We start from the raw sequence: 20,418 nt of genomic DNA on the forward strand, positions 1-20,418 counted from the left end.
CTGGGTCCAAAAAGGCATACGTTTTTATTATGTGGTTTCCCTTTGCACTTTTGACCTTCACAGGCAGGATGGATAACACGCACCGGTCCTTACCGGCCCCTGTATGTCCACATGTTTTAAGTGAAGTTGCCTGGTGAGATGTTTCAAACTGTTCCGGGGCTCGTTGCCTTTTAATATGAAGCACAGTGGGATGGGTTTGACTACATATTTTACATGTCAAGCGGTTTTCACACTCACGGCTCATGTGTCCCACACATAAACATGCAAAACAAACCCCCTTTCTCCTCAGAATCTCAATCTTTTCCTTGTGCTTATTTCCCTTGAACTGTTTGCAGTCCTCCAAAGAGTGGCCACGAGCACAACAAAGGCATTCAACTTTTGCTGGACCAGAGGTAGGCTCTTTAATTTTTTCAGGCACTTCCATAGATGTTACCGTGGTGGCCACAACATTTCCTTTCATTTTGTTTCTAGGTTGTGCTTTAAACCCAGTGAAAGTCTTTATCCCAGCAACACCAGATGACTCCTGTATCTCCCCAAACAAAGGGTCAGACAGAATCCTGACACGACGCTCAATAAACATGACCATATTAATGAAGCAAGCTGGTTGGTTGGTTGTCTCCATTATGTCATGAGCTTTAGTCCTCCATTGCTCCCTCATTTTGAATGGCAGTTTGGACACAATGGCTCTTATATTTACTGGCATATCCAGTTCCTGCATGTACTGAAGCTCTTCCATTACATTGCAGCATCCACGTAGAAATAAGGCATAGGCTTGCAATGATTTCACGTCCTCAGATTTGATTGTTTGCCAGCCCAAAGCCTTTTCCATATAAGCACTTGCGATTTTGTACTGATTTCCAAAATGTTTCTGGAGAAGTTCCTTTGCCACTGCGTAGCCACGCTCTGGAGCCATATGTTGACAGCTGCGCACCAATTCACGTGGCTGTCCTCTTGTGAACTGTTCCAGATAGTACAAACAATCCGCTTTTCCTGCCTTTTCCTCGACTCCTTGCTCAAAGGCTTTGATGAATGCCCTGTAATGGAGAGGGTCCCCTTCAAATGTGGGAATATCTCGTGGTGGCAGTGACATCATATGCTGTTGCTGTACCAGAGCTGCTGTTATTTCATTTTGCCTTTGCATGATGGTAAGTATGTCAGGTGGCCTCTGGTTGCTGTGGTGATGGTATGTAGGTGGAGTAGTTGATGACTGGTGTTGAAAATGCAGTGAAGTTCCAGATATATTTACATGTTGCTGTTCATTTTGGCTGTGCTGGTGTATTGAAGCAGCTTGAACCCATTGTTCAGTTTCCTTGGGTCGCACATCCTTTAATAGGGTTTTGTTGGGTGGTAGTGACCATTTTGACTCATTTTGTTGTGTTGATTTCCATGCAACAGGATGGTACTCTTTTGCCATAGGGTTTAATGCGTTGGCAGACCTTTCCAGTCGTTTGTTTTTCTCCTTCTCCAAATAGGAATTCATCCCATTGCTGTGTGCTTGAGAACAACTTCTCCGCTCTGAAGCCTGTAAAACAGCCAGCTTAGCAGCAGACGCAGCTATTTCAGCTTCCAGATCAAGCTGCTCTCTTTTCCTCTTCAGCTGCTGTTCCTGTTCCTCCAAGGCGTGCTTTTCCTTTAAAGCTGCAGCTAGAGCAACAAGTGCTGCCCTTTCTGCCTCTGCCTTTATTGCTGCAGAGGATGCAGTACTTGACCTTGCACTGTTACGGCTCCTATGGCTTGAGCGTTTACTAATATTTGAAACACTGTCATTTGGATTGATGTCATCCACAACATTACCATTTTGGTTTGCATTACCTTCATCACATGATACCCACATTTTTGTGTTTGCAATACACTCATTAATAGGCAACATTTTTGCCTTAAACCATATTTCATGTTTTTTCTTTTCCTCATGTGGCAACAAACCCAACAAATTGTTATGCATATTTTTTACTTCATAACAGACTTCAAACAATTCATCAAGAGCATCTTGTACCTTTGTTTTATCATGCTTTCTCATCAAACCTTGTATTGAATTTCTTATGGTGGCTGCTTTATTTAATTTAGCTTTTCTGATAGATTGTAACCTGTCTAATTCATTGGCAAGCGCCTTTGCAGTGAGTTTAACCACTCGTTTTTGAGTTTGTATTTCAACACCGCCAGCCACACTACTGGATTTATTAACTGTTTGCACATTTGGCCCGGCAACATTAATTATGTCCGACGTAGCATCGCGCTTCTCCATCATGAATAGTCAGTTGATTAACAGTCCGCAGCAAAACAAAAGAACCGACGCAAAGTTTATTGTTCGTTCCCCCCGCTTCGGCGACCAATGCATTGGGTTTATGCCCGGCTATGTGTGCACACAATTTGAATGGCCATTTACCGGTGTAGCGCTACACATACCTCTGCTCCGTGCGTTGGGCGCCGTGCGGTGATCCCGTGCTCCGGTGGTCCGGTGATCCCGTGCTCCGGTGCTCCGGTGGTCCGGTGATCCCGTGCTCCGGTGGTCCGGTGCTCCGGTGGTCCGATGCTCCACAACAGCCAGCTCCGCCTCAGCACCGCGGCTCCAGCGTCTCCGCGTCCACGGTAGACGCTCTCCAAACCCCCTCAATGTCCAAACCGCTTCCAGAAGCTCCACTCGTCTTGCGCTCACCTCCGGTTCGTACCAAACGTGCCGGACTGTCCCACAAAGTTCCAACTGGTGCAGGTTTTTGACTAATATTAAAGGAGCTCAGTCTGATACTAGAGCTACTGAGGTTTCTAACTCCGGGATAACCTGGTTGACACGCCTCGCCTCGGCCTCCGTCCTCATACCGCATTGAATGAATGTCCACGCTGTTCCTTGAGTTGCAAACACAGGTTTATTGCTGTGCATTGTCCATAAACAAAGAAATAGGCAAAACAAACAAATCAGCGGCATGAAGCGCCTCCGCGCCACAGCGGTCAAAAACCATTTGCCCTTCCGGGTCAAAACCTGACGAAGAGAGTGAACAATGCCACCTATATGCACCTGAGCTCCCCAGGTGACAGCACAGCGACCACACACACACACTGAGTGAATTACACCAGACACCTCAGAACACAACCAAACACATTCAGCTCCTATAAGTGTCAAAGGCTTTTATTGACAAGTTGTTCAAGTGTCTTTGACGGTTGGGAGAAGTTTTGGTACTGTTCTTTATTCATGGCTGTGAGTGAGCCTACTCCACACACACGAATGGTATCAGGATGCTTTACTGTTGCCATGACACAAGACTGATGGGAGCGCTCACCTTATCTCCTGAAAAAGTGAACGCTCTGAGGAGACTGATCAGAGAAAAAGACTGTAGCCCAGTCCTCAGCAGTCCAGTCGCTGGACCTTCTGCAGAACATCAGCCTGTCCCTGATGTTTGTCCTGGAGAGAAGCTGGAGACGGTTACCTGGGACACCTCTGTCCAGCTCTGTACTGGTGGAGCCCCGATACCGCAGCTACAGTAGATCAACTTTAGGAGACGGTCCTGGTTCATACTGGACTTTGTTGAGAGCCCTGAAACCTTCTACACAACAATTATACATCTCTCCTTAAAGGGGTCATATTATGGGAATATCACTTTTTGAAGGCTCTTTAACATATATTTAGGTGTTTGTCTTGCCTTCTGGCCCCCAAAATGTGAGAATTGACAAAGAAATCTGTCATTTTCAGGCTCCCTCGGTTGAAATCCATGTGGTTTTACGAGCTCTTCCCTCAGTTGTGATTCAAAGATGTCATAAGTTTTCAAATTTGCGTAATAACACCCCTACCTGTGAGTACCGGTACTGGTAGAGGGGGAGGGGCAAGCAGTGGCTCATTTGCATTTAAAGGGACAGGCACTGAAACCAGCTGTTCTGAACAGGGCTGTTTTGAGAGGATGAAAAGAGCTGTGATGTTTGATCCTTGGGGGATTTTGACCAAAGCATGTCACAGACATGTCTTTAAGACACCTGGGAACTATTTTAATTTGTGGAAAAGGGACAGAACATGTCTCCTTTAAGTTCATTTTCATGGAAAAAAGGGACTTCATCTGATCACTCTTCACAACATTCTTGAGTATATGCAAACTGCTATCATAAATACTGAGGCAGTAGAATATGAAATCAATATTTGTGTCATTCTCAAAACCTCTGGCCACAGCTCTACTGTACATCAGTGCTTAGCCAGGGCGGCCTGCCACTCCCCAGTTGTGGAAACACTTAAATAGGCATTGCAGGGTTGATAAATAACCTGTTATTATCACAAATCTCAATCCCCATGTTCCTTTTCCATGTGTTTCTCAAGTGATTAAATTGTATTCATTTGAAGGGTCAACATCCTTTCCAACTGGCCAAGAAGTAGGTCGACTCAAGGCTGTCTCCAAGAAGCTACAGACGGAAGCTGAAGACATTTGAAGATCTCTGTGGGTTGGAGTTGGTGTTTCAAAGTTTTTTCAGGTTGGCTGGACCCAGGGCCCGTAACGCTGAAGGCTCCAGTGGCAGCGGTGAGCAAAGTAACCTCCATAAAACTGAGAAGAACAACCATCACAGCACCTGGGGGGGGGGGAGAAGACACTGTACCTACTGACGTATTGATGATGACTGCGTACTCTTCCATCTACAGTATAAACTCTTAGCGAGTGAGAGCGAGTCACGGACACTTATCACATGCTACTCGTTGGGTTTAATGTGACGTCAATACTGCAACTGTGATTAAGGATTGCGAGCAGCTCACAGCGCAGATAAATGCCATGTTTCCATGAAAAACCAAACAACAAAGGGAGAAAGAACCTCTTGATGATTCCTTCTTGATACTGCCCTTTAAAAAAATACCTTTACCTGCAGCTATTACATCATTACATTACATTTGAATGATTGTGGAAATACTATAATAATGTGTCATATATAGGACATATATTAAAAGGCAAAGGACAGCACCATTCAATGCTGCAAATTGTAAGTATTGTACAATATAAGAGAAAGGATTGTGCGTGTAAAAAATACAGTCATTGTAAATAGATTGCATAGATGAGAGGAAATACAAAGGGTGAGTAATAGTTGCTCCTTGATACATTGATAGTTTTTGAAAAACATATTTGTTTCCTCTTGTAAATTAACACTTTTTCTTTACTTTACAGTAACTGCATGCTGCATCACCAGGTTTTATAACATGTAATACATGCAGTACAGTCACTGCATGGAAATACAGATTTTTGGTGTTTTTTTTCTCTTTTGTTTTTCTCAAAACCTCTCACTAGATGGCGGCATTTTTCAAATCATTTACTGTTTTTTCATTCTAAGTATTTTTTGTGTTGAAGATAAAAACTCCCACCACAGTCAGCTGGAACAGGTACATGCACATACCTGGAGAAAGATGCCCTTTGTCTATGTGTTGAACACAAACTAGAAAATAATAACTTTCCTGTTTCCAATTAAATGTACAGAAGCATTCCTTATGTCATATTGACAGGTGTTGTCAAAAACGTGTTCCACTTTTATTTATTTGTCGGTTTTCCAGTTTTTGAGTTATAAGTAGTTTGAAACAGACAGAAATGTTTCCTTGTCTCTCTCCACCACATGCAAGTGTTGAGCTACACAACACTTTATCTGGGTGAGCTCCGTCCACTCGGTTTAGAATTTCAGACTAGAGATTGACATACACTGCTCACAAAAAGTTAGACATATTTGACTTTAAGGTGAATTTTATGGAAAATGTAAAAAAAAGTTTATGCTACAGTGATATTATATCATGGAAGTAGGGCATTAAATGGTCATTTCCTCATCTCCATCAACAAAACATCAGCATCCCGTCTGAAGCCTCCACATGTCCAAGTACTGCTGATGGATTGTTAGGTGTCATTTAGTAGTGTTGTGGTACTCGAGACCAGTCTTGAGGTCTAAACCCTTTTTCAAGGTCTCGGTCGCACTGGACTCAGTTTTCTTTTTCTCAAGACCAGTCAAGACCACAGCTGCAGTTGTTGTTTTTTTTCAAACCACAAATGTCTCTCTGTCACTCGCTCACTTTGGTTTATGTCATGTAGTTAAAAAATCTGAAGATAATTAAATTGTTCTACAAAAGTATATGTTTGTGTAAAAAGTTAGGAAGACTTAGCAGGTTCTGTGCTGTGTTTTTCTGTTCAATCCAAACTTACTTTCAATTAAATATGGACTTTAAATAAGATTATCTTTTCTTTTGAGCCAAGGAATAATGTAAATATCAAGCCACATGATTATTATTATGAGTACTGGTTCTGAATACAGTAATGGTTTTGAAAATGGTCTCGGTCTTGACTGGGTCTGGGGTCAGGTGATCTTGACCACAACACTACGTCTTGGTCTCATGACGTCAGAATGTGAACAGCATGATGAAGAGACTGTTTCAATACAAACTGTTATTGAAGCAGAATATTTAGTGGTGGATTCATGGATCAGACACTGAAATGTTTGTGGTGTATCACCTTGTTAGAGAACAGCATGTTATATTATAAGTACTGAAACACTGAACAGTTGGACATGTGCATTCAAAAGTTTAGAGAAGGTCAAATTCACCTGTAAAGGTAAAAGTGTATTTTAAATGTGTTCTGACATTTCACTGCAAAGCCCAATATCTCTAACTTTTTTTTCTGAGTAGTGTGATTGTGTTTCAGTTTAATTGTATCAATCACTTTGTATTTTCTCTTTCATTGTGACTGTCAGTCATTATGCAAATGGTGTCGAAAGCACAATTCAGAAACAGTGTTGATTCTGTTTGCTGTTGTTTGTTTTTCATTGAAATAAGTTACAAGAACATTCACCTGCTCGTTTCATTTTACAGATACACTCCCCGTATTTTTTTTATTTTATTTTTTTATTTCATGCTCAGCCTCTCTCTGACTCTGTTGATGAGCTTGGACAGTTCATGTCATCTTCCAAACATCACAGAGTCAGAGGGGAAGTTGGACAGTAGGTGGAGAAGGTTGTGAAAAAACAGGGCCTGTATCTTGTAACAGTTTGTATCTGAAAATTTCAGTTTAGTTTCTGTTTTTAATTTTTACATTTCTTTTTCTTTTGCACAAATCTGGAACGAACACATTTTTTTATACAAAGAAAGCAAGTTCTTCACTTGCCTTATTCACTTGGCTGGCTTTGTCACAACTTTATGCGAACAAAGAAGGAATCACAGCATTTTGGGGGGCTTTTAATTTGTGTTATTAAATGTATGTAATACATGAAATTATTAGTTTTGATCAACTGTCCACCCAATTTAAACGAATCAAGCCAGTCTTCATGGTTTTAATTTGGGAAGAGACAGCAATAGTAAAGAAAACAGTTCTGGTACCAGCATTGGGCTCTTGAACGCTCATGCTCAAAACAGCATAGTAGTTAGTGCTGATGGTTTAAAGGCTTCACTAAAGTGCACCATGCAGGTGATTCACAGCTTTAGATAGAACAAACCAAAGTCAATCAAAGCTTTAACTCCTTCTTCCTCATATTTACAGTGTCAGTTGTCAAAACTCTTTCTTTAGTTTTGCATCATATTTTGAATGTGACAAACATTAAGTGGAAATATTGTAGTCAACTTGGTTTATTTATATATTTCCAGAGAAATATAGATGTATAATTTGTTTTGATTTGAAATTCTGTAGGTGTCAGAAGACAACAATAACTGTAAGTGGGCATTATACAGATTTTGCATGTTATTGTTTACCCTGTATGAGGCACTATTTAAGGTTGATTGCATCTTTTTTTTCTTTTCTCATATTGGTTATGGAACTCTGCATACATACTAAACATTTGATATTTTTTTTCTGGATCAGTCAAAATAAATTGTGCAGTTCTGTGCTACCACGGTCTTGAATTGACATTTATACGTTTGTTTTCCAAGATTCATTGTCTTCCAACCAATAAGGCGATGATGTTGTTTGTTGTTTTCCGAGATAATTTATTTTTACTTTTTGTAATCCACACATGGCAGCTGTTGTTCCTGAGTGCCAACCAGATTGACTGCTAATTTCAAGTTTTAAGCTTTTTGTCGTTGACTCAGAATAAAGAAACCCATTTCTTGAAACTTCAAGAAGGAACTCCCAACTATTTTCTTTTCCTCTCTTCGTTAGCTTGCTGTTTGATTTTCAATGTATTTCTGAGTATGACTGTGATCACAGTCATCTAGATTCTCCAGCTTTTACATGATTCCTTGCGCTGACCTGTTCATCCACTCTGCTTCACCAATCAATTCAGATTCTATCTAACCCATTCATGTCATTCATTCATCCTAAACGTTCTTGTTTTTAATCTTAACCACTGCTTCAGCTACTTCAATATTTGATATATCTTCCTTTATGTGTCTTCATTGCTTCAGCGATGATCTTCAGCTCTCAGCATTCACACACATTTTCAATCAGAACTGTATTTTATAGTTAGAATAATCCCTTTCTCTCCTGAAACTGCACAGTTAGACTTCAGTGGTGCATGATGGAGTGTGTGCGTCTACCGTATGATAATAGTGTGTGTAACATGATGGGAAGACATGCAGCAAACATCCACATTTGTCCATAAGGAGTGAGAAATGAAATGAAACTCTGCTGGTGAAGACTGTTGGTGTCTCCTTTGATCACTGTGTTTTATTCCTCATCAGAGTGATGTGCTGACATGAACAGACCATGATGGAAATGCAGCATTTAGAAAGAGCTTTTTTAGTCTTAACAATCAGCTTTATACTTTAGTATAACACATGGCGACCGGAGACAGCCAAAATGATCATTTTATTTACCATTGGCTCCCTTTCACAACATTTCCTCCCTCCCTGCCTCCCCGCTTCCCATCGCGATCCCGACTGGAGATCGTTTTTAATCACCCAGCCGTAGGCGAATTAATAGGCTAGGCTATCTTTTTTCAAGTAACTAAATCAATAACATCCAGAGTCCAAAATAGATTAAATAAAAGTTCAGTTGTGCCACCACTTGTATCAAAAACCCAAAGTTCCACGGCCCAGACGGCCCGGTTCAGGATCCGGGCTTTATTGTGCCTGTGTTTGTGTGTGTAAGTGTGTGCACCATAGCGTGAGGGAGAGAGAGAGATTTGCGGCCGCCACAGACTCGTTTATTAATGGAAAACACTGGATGCGCTGGTTGATAAGTTTCGTTTTTCTACATGGATCTATTATAATACATCCATGTATTTAACGGCAAAAAAAAAGATCGCTCCAATTTTTTTTTTTTTTTTTGCCGTTAAATACACATGTGCTCTGCAATAGCCTATCTGATTAATGCCACATCCATTGTGCTCTGTCTCAGCTGATCGCGCTCATATGGAACTTTTCTTATTGAAAGTGCAGCCAAACCCCAGACTGAAGAGAGAGGAACAGCAGAGCTCCTCTGACAGCTCCTCTGTGGAGCTGCAGGAGACCTGCGACGTCTTTTTCTTTTTTTTTGCAGCGCCGTTAATACAGATGATGCACATCTATGTCAGTGTAGGCTACATTTATTGTCTGACCTTCCTTCATGGGGACTGCAGTGCACAGTGTCGGTCCTCCTCCTGTGTAACTTTTAGCTACTAAATATGACTGAAGGCAGTGGAAGTTTGCACGTGTCGACACGCCCCCATGAGTTGAGGGCAAAAGGAGCTAATAAAAAAAATAAATAAATAACTGATAGTATTATTCGGTCAAGTTCTTGTTATAGGTTAATGGTTAAACGGTTAACCATGTGCATCCCTAAAATAAACCTTTTAGGAAAAAAAGGCAAACTTGACTCCTTTATTCCACACAAAAATATGCTAATAGCTATGATATGTGTTAAAATGCTTATGAGTGTATTATAACAGTTCAACACAATGAAAAATATACAAAACAGCTATACATAATTTTTGGCCAGTAAAAAATCTTTCTGGCCAGTAGATTTTTAAAGCTCACTAGCCAGTTGGCCAGTGAGCAAAAAAGTTACGTTCGAACCCTGGCACCCACAATAGCCTAGTTTTTTATGTACCAGTTCATCTTTGTTTTTTAATACAACTAATAAATTTACATGATTTCACAATGTTTTTTAGGACTCAAATTCTTGGACAGCTATTCAGAAAAAATACTTTCAAAATTTAACACTTTATAAAGTCGTGAAAATACTTTTTTAATACTTTTTAAGGGTCTTCATTTTCCCAAAATTGATTTCACCTATTAATACTTTTCAAGCCCCCCGGATACCCTGTAGAAAAATAAGGAAATGGCACACTCAGTTTCAAACATTGGGTTCTTTCAGTTGTTGTCTTGGTTCTGGGAGAACCTGTAGAGAAGACTGTCCAGCTCATACTCAAACTGAGTCAGCTGTTGTGGCAACAGCATGCGCATCCTATGTTCAATCCGCTTGCAGCACACAGAAATATAGTCATTTCTCTGGTCCTGTTCTGTGTCTGCTGCCAACCGCTCCAGTGTTCTGCCGAGCATTTTCACGAGGTGCACTTCCTCATCCACTGCCCCATGCTGACCCTTCCTCTTCCATTTGGCCTGCTGACAGTAGCTCAGGTTGGAACCCGCAGAGGTTGATGTGGACCCCAAAGCCTCAATGACCGTCTGTTCACAGATGGTTGATTCTGCCATGGGGGAGCCAGTCATTGGGATGTCAGACTCAAACTCAGATTCAGGCTCCTCACTCGCCTCCTCAGATGACTCAACAGTGGATGGTGTCGCAGCATCACACAATTCCTAAACAAAAGAGTAAGTGGGGATTTAATACAATTGAAGTGCATGCTTGCCATTCACAACAAAGAAGAGCAAACATTATCTTATTATAGCTATTATTATTCATTTTATTAATTACTAGGCTATAGCCTATTACCATATTTTAGTAAAAGCAGAGATGATAAATTAAAGGGATAGTTCACCCAAAATTGAAATTGCACTCATTTTCTACTCACCCTCATGTCGTCTAAGGGCTGGGAGAAGTTTCAGAGTTATCCGTGGCTTCTCTGAGTTACAGGGGGTCTCGACGTAGCAGTGCATGTCAATATAACGGTTGCAAATGGATACCAACTGTCTTCGTAACAAAAAGACACACCAAAAAACATCCAAATACCTCCATGCTGCTCGTATGTAATGTCTTGTATTGAAGCCCCGAAATGCGAAATTGTCCCCCAAAAAATTAAATAAGTCTATTTTTCAAGCTTGTTTTGTAGCGGAAGCTTCTCGAAGCTCCTCTTCCCAGTTCGTCCAGATATGACGAACCGGGAAGAGGAGCTTTGAGAAGCTTCCGCTACAAAACAAGCTTTCCCTTAGTCGACATGAGGGTGAGTAGATAACGAGTGAAATTTCAATCTTGGGTGAACTATCGCTTTAAATTACCTTGGGAGTGAGGTTGGACATGCTCTCCTTCCTCTTTGTGTATGGTTCGATGAATTGCAGCCGTCTCAGAATCCACTGCTGTCTCTGTGTCCTCGGTGCCCCTGAGCTTCCAGAAGGAGCCGGCTTTTTATAACGGTTATAAACCGTACGGAGGTTTTCCCACTTCTTCCGAACTACTTTGGCTGAAAGGCACAAAAAAAATAGTTCAGTAATATGTTCCCTTTCATGGTCTTGTGCATTGTCGTGCTAATACATTGATTGCAAGTTGTGCAAAAGTAGGTGATATTTACCTGATAAACGGAGCTCGGTCTCGATCTCAGTCCAGAGTGTGTCCTTTTTATTCCGGTTGGAATAACACTGGAGCGTTATGTCATATAACGGTGGTCTCTCTTCCACCAGTGTAACCAGCTGCTCCTCCAGTGCTTCACTCCACGTAGCCATGGCTTCCAGTCAATTTTTAAAAAACAATGCAAAAAAAGAAGCAAAATGTAGTTTGTCTCTGCCTGCGCCATGTGTTTTATGTGTGGTTTGTTTACTATCGTCACTTCCGCCCCTCTCACACACCGTGCTGATTCGCTACAGCACCGCCCGTCATAATCGTCATAGCTGGCACACAGCCAATCAGAGTACCCGACGAGTCTACTCTCCCGACGCCCGACGAGCCCCGACTGAAGGTGCAGCCACACTATAACCGACCAAATCGCGGAGTGTCGTGTCGCACTCATTGAAAATGCATTGGGTGGCGCCGTTGGGCGTCGCCGTGCAAAGCATGCTGGGATACCCGACGACGCGACCCAATGTATTCTCAATGGGAATGGCGCGATGCTCCGCGAATTGGTCGGAGATAGTGTGGCCGCACCGAAACAGACGTGGACCGACTCTCCCCGACGAGGCCCGAAGCCCGACGGTCGGGCCGGTGTGTTCCTGGCTTTAGCCTTTATTCATACAGTACATTCCACTGCTTTTGTGAAGTCATGAAGTCAAGATTTTCGTATACCCATTTCAAACACTACAACAGGTTATTCTCATGACTGTAGGGAGACTAATTTTTGTCTTCACCCTGGATTTACTCAATGAAATTTTACTGATTGTTGTGCAAATTGTGTATCTCAGGGTCAGAGGGGACATAGAGATACACTGCTATGTTATCATTATGATCATTATTGATCATTGTTGGGGGGGCGCCTGGGAGTAATCTCGCCTAGGGCACCAAAATGGCTAGAGCCGGGCCTGCCATATCCATCATCATCTATAGTCCATAGACAGGCTTGTGACATGATCAATTACTCCACCAACACCACACAAAGTTAGAGGTACAACTTATGGTAGCAGTGTTTTATTTTAGTGTTGGTGGTTGTTGTAGTTGATGTTAACAACTCTGTGTGGAGTGCTGGACCTCCTAAGTAGAGGACAGGTTTTATCCTCAGGCCATCATATTTCTCAAAAGATCTAATCACTAACATTTACTCCATGTCTGTATAATGATATGGCAGATATCACTTTATATATCACATATTGTATGTGCAATAATACTTTTTCTGAAGTACCTCAAATAGCACTTTGAGGCACATAAAACAGAAAAGGCTAGATATGAAAGACAGACATTTACATCCCACCAAAGACAACGTTGGTCAAATTCATATTCATAGCAGCAGCAGCAGCAAGTTGAACTCACCTGTGGACCGAGACTCAGAAACAAGAGTTGAAGCTGGCAGGGGAGGGGGGCTCATCAATCCGTGTTTAGACGGCGTCGAGGTTGATCGATCCTTCTCATGGCTATGAAAACATAAATACACCACAGTTGTAAAAGGTAAAAGCCAACATATGTACGTCTTTTGTTTTTTTATCACAATAATAATACAGACACTGACGACTATGGTAGAGTAATATCTTAAAAAAATGTATGTACTATAATCTATTCAATACTAGCGTCACCGATCCGTTTTAAACCCACAGAGAAGCTAATATTAGCATTAGGCTAATACATGCTACAATAGAAGCTACGTTAGCAAAAGTTAGCCTACATATTTCATGAAAATAACAAATCCTACCCGAAGCAAAACAAATAATTACCTGTCCAACAGAAAGAGAGCAACCTCGGCATCACTCTTCAGGCCCTTCAGGTTCCTCAGTTGTCTCCACCGCTCAAAATCTGCACCGATGTTTACTCTGGTTTGACTTCTTGCTTTATCCAGAGCCTTTTTGTTAGCAGCCTTTCTCTTCCTTGCCTTTTTCTCTGGGCGAGCCGTTACAAGTAACCGTGGAAGTGGTGGTTTGTGCTGCATTTTCTCAATGAGCATGAAACTCCGTTCTTCTGTAACTCTGTAGTTCTGCAGAGCAATGTGCTGACTTTTTCCGGCAACAGCGAGACGTGAAGACTGTGCACACGCGCAGTAGGCAGGGACAGAGGGGGGCGGGTGCAGAACTCGACATGAAGGCATCTGATTGGTTTTTGTTTTTCGGTGCGAAGCGCACGGATTGGTCGGAGTTTGGTCCTGCAGTTTTTTTTTTCCAAAGCTTTATTTTAATTCACAATATGTCATACATTTCAATTTGAAATGAAATTCACGTCAATTTTTGGTCCTGCAGCTGCCACAGAGGACTGCAGTGAAGTTAGTTTTAAGTTGGATATTTGACAGACATTCGCTCCTTCTCAATACATTAAAAATTCATAGAAAATATAAGATGTGTTCAAATACAATAAAAACAGGTATGTGTCACATAGAGGAGGCTTAGCTCTACCATCCTGTGTTGATTTTGAGCCAACCAAATTTTTTTTAATGTATTTTTTTCTTTTGTCTTCATCAGACAGGGCAGTGAATGTGTGACAGACTAGTGAATATTCAAGCTGTGACCTCAGAAGATGAAGAAGTTATATAATATAACGCTGTACTTGCTGTGAATAATGTTAACCTGGATGCAGAGTCTGTGACTCTGTGTCAGTGGTCATCAGGGTACGACAGGAGCCTCAGCATCACCAATGACATTGATGCCTGTTAAGTCATGTAGCCTACTAATCAATAATCATTTGGGTGTGGATTTTTAATTGGAAATGTTGGAGCATAAAGTCGAGCACAGACCCTGATAACCAGCTTTAGCGTCACAATAGAATGTACACAAATAACCACTGAACAACTACTTTAGTTCATGGACATTTATTACAAAATCATAGATAGTACACACTCAAATTCAGATAATTCAAAGGAATAAACAGTCCAGCCAGCATACACTCTCAATGGCTTAAAATGAGCATATGGTGTGTGTGTGTGTGTGTGTGTGTGAGTTAGTAGAGAGGAAAGGAGAGAGAGAAGAGAGGGAACGACGGCTCAAAGGGCCGATCGGTCACACTAGTCAAGGATGAACCCAATCTCGTACCCAATACCACAGTGAAGATAAAAGAACTGACGCTCAGGTATCCTCATTGGTCTTCTGACGCGGATACGGAGAATTGTGTTCAACACGTGACGAACAACTAGTTAGTAACTAGTAAACATACAGCAAAATCAGCACAATCAACGTAAATAGAAGCGTGCTTCCCAGCGCTGAAGAGGTCCGTCGACCTGATGGCGTCGGGGCGGCTGCAGCGTCCCACAGCAGGATAAACAGGTCGTCCTCTGGAAGGGTGGCAGAGAGGAGGGCTAGCTGAGTTAACTCTGATGACGAAGCCGGGTCCTCGGCGGGGTCCGTCGTCTCGTGAAGAAAGGCGATCTTCACTTCTGCGGCAGATGCGGGAGAGAGACAGCGGCGGTTGCTGGGCGGTCTCCACAGGATCCGGGTGTTTCAGATGAAACTTGAGGCAGTTTACTTGTCCAGCAAGCGAAGAACGGCGGCCTAGGTCTTGAGTTCAAACGTTTGGGTTGCTCCCTTTTAGTAACTCGTTGCGTGAAGCCGGAGCTCCTTACAGCACTTTGTCACACGGGAAAAAGCGGGGAGTGGCGCATCGCCGCGGCAATTAAACCTTTGCTGACGTCACAGAGGTTCTTGGGGTTTCCCCCAGGTGCTGACCAATGGGAGGCCAGTGTTTGAACATCTGGGTGGAATCACACCTAGGTGTGATTTACCGGACGTTTTGCTGCTGGCGCGCATCCTTTGTTCTCAGCTATGGTCCTTTGTTTGAAACGTGGGGGTTGAGGTCCCAACACTTCCCTTTCCTTGGTTTGACAAACAGAAGTTTGTTTCTGTTAAAACAAAGTACAGAGATTTCAAACAAACTGAAATGAGCATCATTTTCTGTCTACATGCTCCTGGACCATACTCAAGTTGTTTTGAAATAAACATGGTAACATCCATTAATCATATATTTTATTTTTTCATCATAAATATTAAATCATAAGAAACCACAAAGTGTTTTAGTCAATTCCACTTGACAAAAGACGGAAACACTGATCCTGAACCAGCTCAGGGCCACTGACCACCCTGCTGCTGTGAGGAGAGAGAGAGCAAGGCAGCAGGGATGGTCGTCACAGTAACATACCTTGCATCCAATTGCTGAAGAGCTGTCTCCTCTGGGCAGCTAATGTCTGATTCCTGAACCCCAGCTACTGAGAAGAAGTCATCATCTCTGTGAAGATTACACAATTAGAGAATACCGTCAGTGCAGCATCAACATACATTTACCCTTCATTCATAGAGGACAAAACACAGAACTGTTTATATGTAGAAATTGAAGTCTTGGGTTTGGCAGTTGAAAGGAAGATGTTTTGACAGAACAAAAAGGCATAAAGATTGATATAAACTGTTGAGAAGACCCTCAGTTTGCCCCTATCCTCTCTGCATAGCATCTACCAGAGTATAGTCCATAGACAAGCTTGTAACATGATCAATTACTCCACCAACACCACACAAGGTTAGAGGTACAACTTATGGTAGCTGTGTTTTATTTTAGTGTTGATGGTTGTTGGGTGTTGTAGTTATATAATATATTAATGTTAACAACTCTGTGTGGAGTGCTGGACCTCCTAAGGTGAAGGAAAGGTTTTATCCTCAGGCCATCATATTTCTCAAAAGATCTAATCACTAACATTTACTCAATGTCTGTATAGTGATATGGCAGATAGCACTTGTGTTATATATATGTATATATAACACATATTGTACGTGCAATAATACTTTTTCTGAAGTACCTCAAATAGCACTTTGAGGCACATAAAACAGAAAGGGCTAGATATGAAAGACAGATATTTACATCCCACCAAAGACAACGTTGGTCAAATTCATATTCATAGCAGCAGCAGCAGCAAGTTGAACTCACCTGTGGACCGAGACTCAGAAACAAGAGTTGAAGCTGGCAGGGGAGGGGGGCTCATCAATCCGTGTTTAGATGGCGTCGAGGTTGATCGATGCTTCTCATGACTATGAAAACATAAATACACCACAGTTGTAAAAGGTAAAAGCCAACATATGTAGCCTACGTCTTTTTTTATCTCAATAATAATACAGACACTGACGACTATGGTAGAGTATATGTACTACTATTATACTATTAATGTACTATAATCTATTCAATACTAGCGTCACCGATCCGGGTCCATGCCTATGTTCCCACAGCCTTATGTTCCCACAGCCCATGTTCCCACGTTTGAGATTTATCACATGGCGCATGCTCTGCTACGTGTGGAAAGATGTCTATGGGTGCGATGTTATGGGAACATAGGGCTGTGGGAACAAAGGGCCTAATTTTCAGTGGGGAAAAAAAGTTAGAAATGTGGGAACATAGGGCTGTGGGAACGGATACATGCTGTCATCCCGACATGCCATCGTCCCACCATTCCGACAAGGCTTTATATATAATGTGCGTTAATCAACAGGTGACTTGCTTCTACTTCTCTGGTCTCTATCTATTTGGCCTGTCTGTCCTCTACTTGGTCTTTTTTACTAAACCTAACCAATTCATTTCATCATTGCCTAAGCCCAACCAGTGCAAAATCTTTTTTGGGGAAAATACGCTATTATGGGACCACCGGGCCTAATTTTCAGTGAAAAAAAAGTTAGAAATGTGGGAACATAGGGCTGTGGGATGGGAACACAGGGCCTAATTTTCTTTGAAAAAAAATGTTAGAAATGTGGGAACATAGGGCCTAATTTTCTGTGAAAAAAATGTTAGAAATGTGGGAACATAGGGCTGTGGGAACATAGGAATGACCCCACCGAATCCGTTTTAAACCCACAGAGAAGCTAATATTAGCATTAGGCTAATACATGCTACAATAGAAGCTACGTTAGCAAAAGGTAGCCTACATATTTCATGAAAATAACAAATCCTCCCCGAAGCAAAGCAAATAATTACCTGTCCAACAGAAAGAGAGCAACCTCGACATCACTTTTCAGGCCCTTCAGGTCCCTCAGTTGTCTCCACCGCTCAAAATCTGCACCGATGTTTACTCTGGTTTGACCTCTTGCTTTATCCAGAGCCTTTTTGTTAGCAGCCTTTTCATCCTCCGGCTTTCTCTTCCTTGCCTTTTTCTCGGGGCGAGCCGTTACAAGTAACCGTGGAAGTGGTGGGTTGGGCTGCATTTTCTCTGCCATTGTTCAGAAATGAGCATGAAACTCCGTTCTTCTGTAACTCTGTAGTTCTGCAGAGCAATGTGCTGACTTCTTCCGGCAACAGCGAGACGTGAAGACTGTGCACACGCGCAGTAGGGAGGGACAGAGGGGGGCGGGTGCAGAACTAGACATGAAGGCATCTGATTGGTTTTGTTTTTCGGTGTGAAGCGCACGGATTGGTCGGAGTTTGGTCCTGCAGCTTTTTTTTGTGCTTTTTTTTCAAAGCTTTATTTCAATTCACAATAATAGTCATACATTTCAATTTGAAATTAAATTCACATCAATTTTTGGTCCTGCAGCAGCTCCGTTCCCTTTTCTGATGACATAATTTGATTCCTCTGAAATTAGACGGACCACTTCGCCCAGTACAACAAAACGTGCTTTTGAACAGGATTACCGACCCTATCTTTAACTTTTTTTTTACAGTCTATGTCTTTAACCCATGGTTATTTTTTGCGATAAAGTGACCTTGTCAGGTAACATACATTACATTTCATTAAAACTTAAATCATAATTATAATTTTTTTTAATGTATTTTTTTCTTTTGTTTTCACTAGACAGGGCAGTGAATGTGTGACAGGAAATAGGGAGAGAGAATGGGGGAGTATTTTTCCTACATGTAGGCAAACTGTAAAGAGACTAGTGAATATTCAAGCTGTGACCTCAGAAGATGAAGAAGTTATATAATATAACGCTGTACTTGCTGTGAATAATGTTAACCTGGATGCAGAGTCTGTGACTCTGTGTCAGTGGTCATCAGATGGAATGTGAAAGAGCTGTGTACGGGGTAAGACAGGAGCCTCAGCATCACCAATGACATTGATGCCTGTTAAGTCATGTGCTAATCAATAATCATTTGGGTGTGGATTTTTAATTGGAAATGTTGGAGCTTTTTGTTTTTATCTAACCCCCCGTCTCTGGACTTGAGTCCATCTAGATTATCCAGCTTTTACATGACTCCTTGTGCTGACCTGTTCATCCACTCTGCTTCACCAATTCAGATTCCCATTCATGTCAAGTTCTTGTTTTTAATCTTAACCACTGCTTCAGCTACTTCAATCTTCCTTTATGTGTCTTCATTGCTTCAGCGATGATCTTCAGCTCTCGCTCTTCACACACATTTTAGGTCAGAACTGCATTTTAAAGTTAGAATAATCCCTTGATGATAGAGTGTGTGCGTCTACCGTATGATAATAGTGTGTGTAACATGATGGGAAGACATGCAGCAAACATCCACATTTGTCCATAAGGAGTGAGAAATGTGATGAAACTCTGCTGGTGAAGACTGTTGGTGTCTCCTTTGATCACTGTGTTTTATTCCCCATGAGAGTGATGTGCTGACATGAACAGACCATGATGGAAATGCAGCATTTAGAAAGAGCTTTTTTAGTCTTAACAATCAGCTTTATACTTTAGTATTCAGACATGTCAATATGTAGATTAGAGATGAATATGACTCATCCACGAGCTGCTAATCCTGAGCTACAGATGAGAGCAGACAGGTTTTAGTTTCTGAGTGAAAGGACAGAGACTAAACTGATTCCAGAATCCTTGTCTTTCATTTTCTCCCACCATCTCCTCATGGTCACTTGTGACAGACGACTGGATGATTCATTCATTTCCATCAATCCTGCTGAGAAAGACTGAAGTGAAGAGATGAAGTATTTAAAGAACCATTTCTGCTTCAACGTTCTGCCTCCATCAAAAAGAAAGAACACAGAACATCTCTGTACAGTATATACACTTGAACAGATTCACTGAGGATAACTTATTTACAGGTTAAATCTTCCCTTTCTTTGGTTTGACAAACAGAAGTTTGTTTCTGTTAAAACAAAGTACAGAGATTTCAAACAAACTGAAATGAGCATCATTTTCTGTCTACACGCTTTAAAGCATTTACAGCGGCGACTCAAGTTGTTTTGAAATAAACATGGTAACATCCATTAATCATACATTTTATTTTTTCATCATAAATATTAAATCATAAGAAACCACAATGCGTTTTAGTCAATTCCACTTGACAAAAGACGGAAACACTGATCCTGAACCAGCTCAGGGCTACTCCTCCAGCAGAGGTGGAGGACACAGTTTGAGCTGGAACATCTCTGATCCTGGTTGAGCTGGGAGGAGAAGTCCTGACTTCTCTGAGCTGTGGGAGACAGACAGGTCCGAGAGGATGGACAGCTGCAGGGAGGAGAGACAGACAGAGAGAGACAAAGAGACTTAACCAAGGTCCCATCACCTATGAAACAGGTGTTTCTGATCTCAGGACAGTGCTTTAGCTACGTATAGAGGTTCAGTTCATATTGCTCAGGAGGAGAAATGTGAATTCTTCAATCTGTAATAAATGGATAGAAGAACATCTTTACTCTTTAGAACCTAAATATCCTGTTCTAAACATGTTAGATCAGTGGTTCTCAAACTTTTTTACATCAAGGACCCCTAAATTTACACAAATTAGACCATGGACCCCCTAAATTTTGAAGCAAACACCAGAAATACACAAATATTTGTCCCGAGACTGAATAAAGTTTTGTACATTCAAATTAGGGCCAATGGCGTAAATTTTTGGAAATATT

The 20,418-nt window shown here is 41.6% G+C and overlaps 2 protein-coding genes across 6 annotated transcripts in view; both read right to left on the reverse strand.

Annotated features, from left to right (window-relative positions):
• Positions 1 to 4,479: 4,479 nt before the first annotated feature.
• Positions 4,480 to 13,572, reverse strand: LOC310997814 (uncharacterized protein). Its single transcript, XM_083987611.1, has 6 exons — positions 13,370 to 13,572; positions 12,972 to 13,072; positions 11,587 to 11,739; positions 11,297 to 11,478; positions 10,163 to 10,660; positions 4,480 to 4,542 (listed from the first exon to the last, which is right to left on the reverse strand). Exons 2-5 carry the CDS (start codon positions 13,024 to 13,026, stop codon positions 10,214 to 10,216), a joined length of 837 nt encoding a protein of 278 aa, XP_083843737.1. The 5' UTR covers positions 13,027 to 13,072; positions 13,370 to 13,572; the 3' UTR covers positions 4,480 to 4,542; positions 10,163 to 10,213.
• A 5,750-nt stretch (positions 13,573 to 19,322) lies between these two features.
• The window catches only part of vps8 (VPS8 subunit of CORVET complex), a 52,810-nt gene continuing 51,714 nt past the window's right edge, over positions 19,323 to 20,418 (reverse strand). For all 5 annotated transcript variants that reach the window (XM_083988574.1, XM_083988573.1, XM_083988572.1 and 2 more), the window contains one exon: positions 19,323 to 20,023. In XM_083988574.1, the coding sequence (XP_083844700.1) occupies positions 19,898 to 20,023 (126 nt within the window). In that variant the 3' untranslated portion in view covers positions 19,323 to 19,897. The remainder of the gene's footprint in view (positions 20,024 to 20,418) is intronic.

The sequence above is a fragment of the Trachurus trachurus genome, assembly GCF_905171665.1.
Source record: "Trachurus trachurus genome assembly, chromosome: 15".
Taxonomy (NCBI): domain Eukaryota; kingdom Metazoa; phylum Chordata; class Actinopteri; order Carangiformes; family Carangidae; genus Trachurus; species Trachurus trachurus.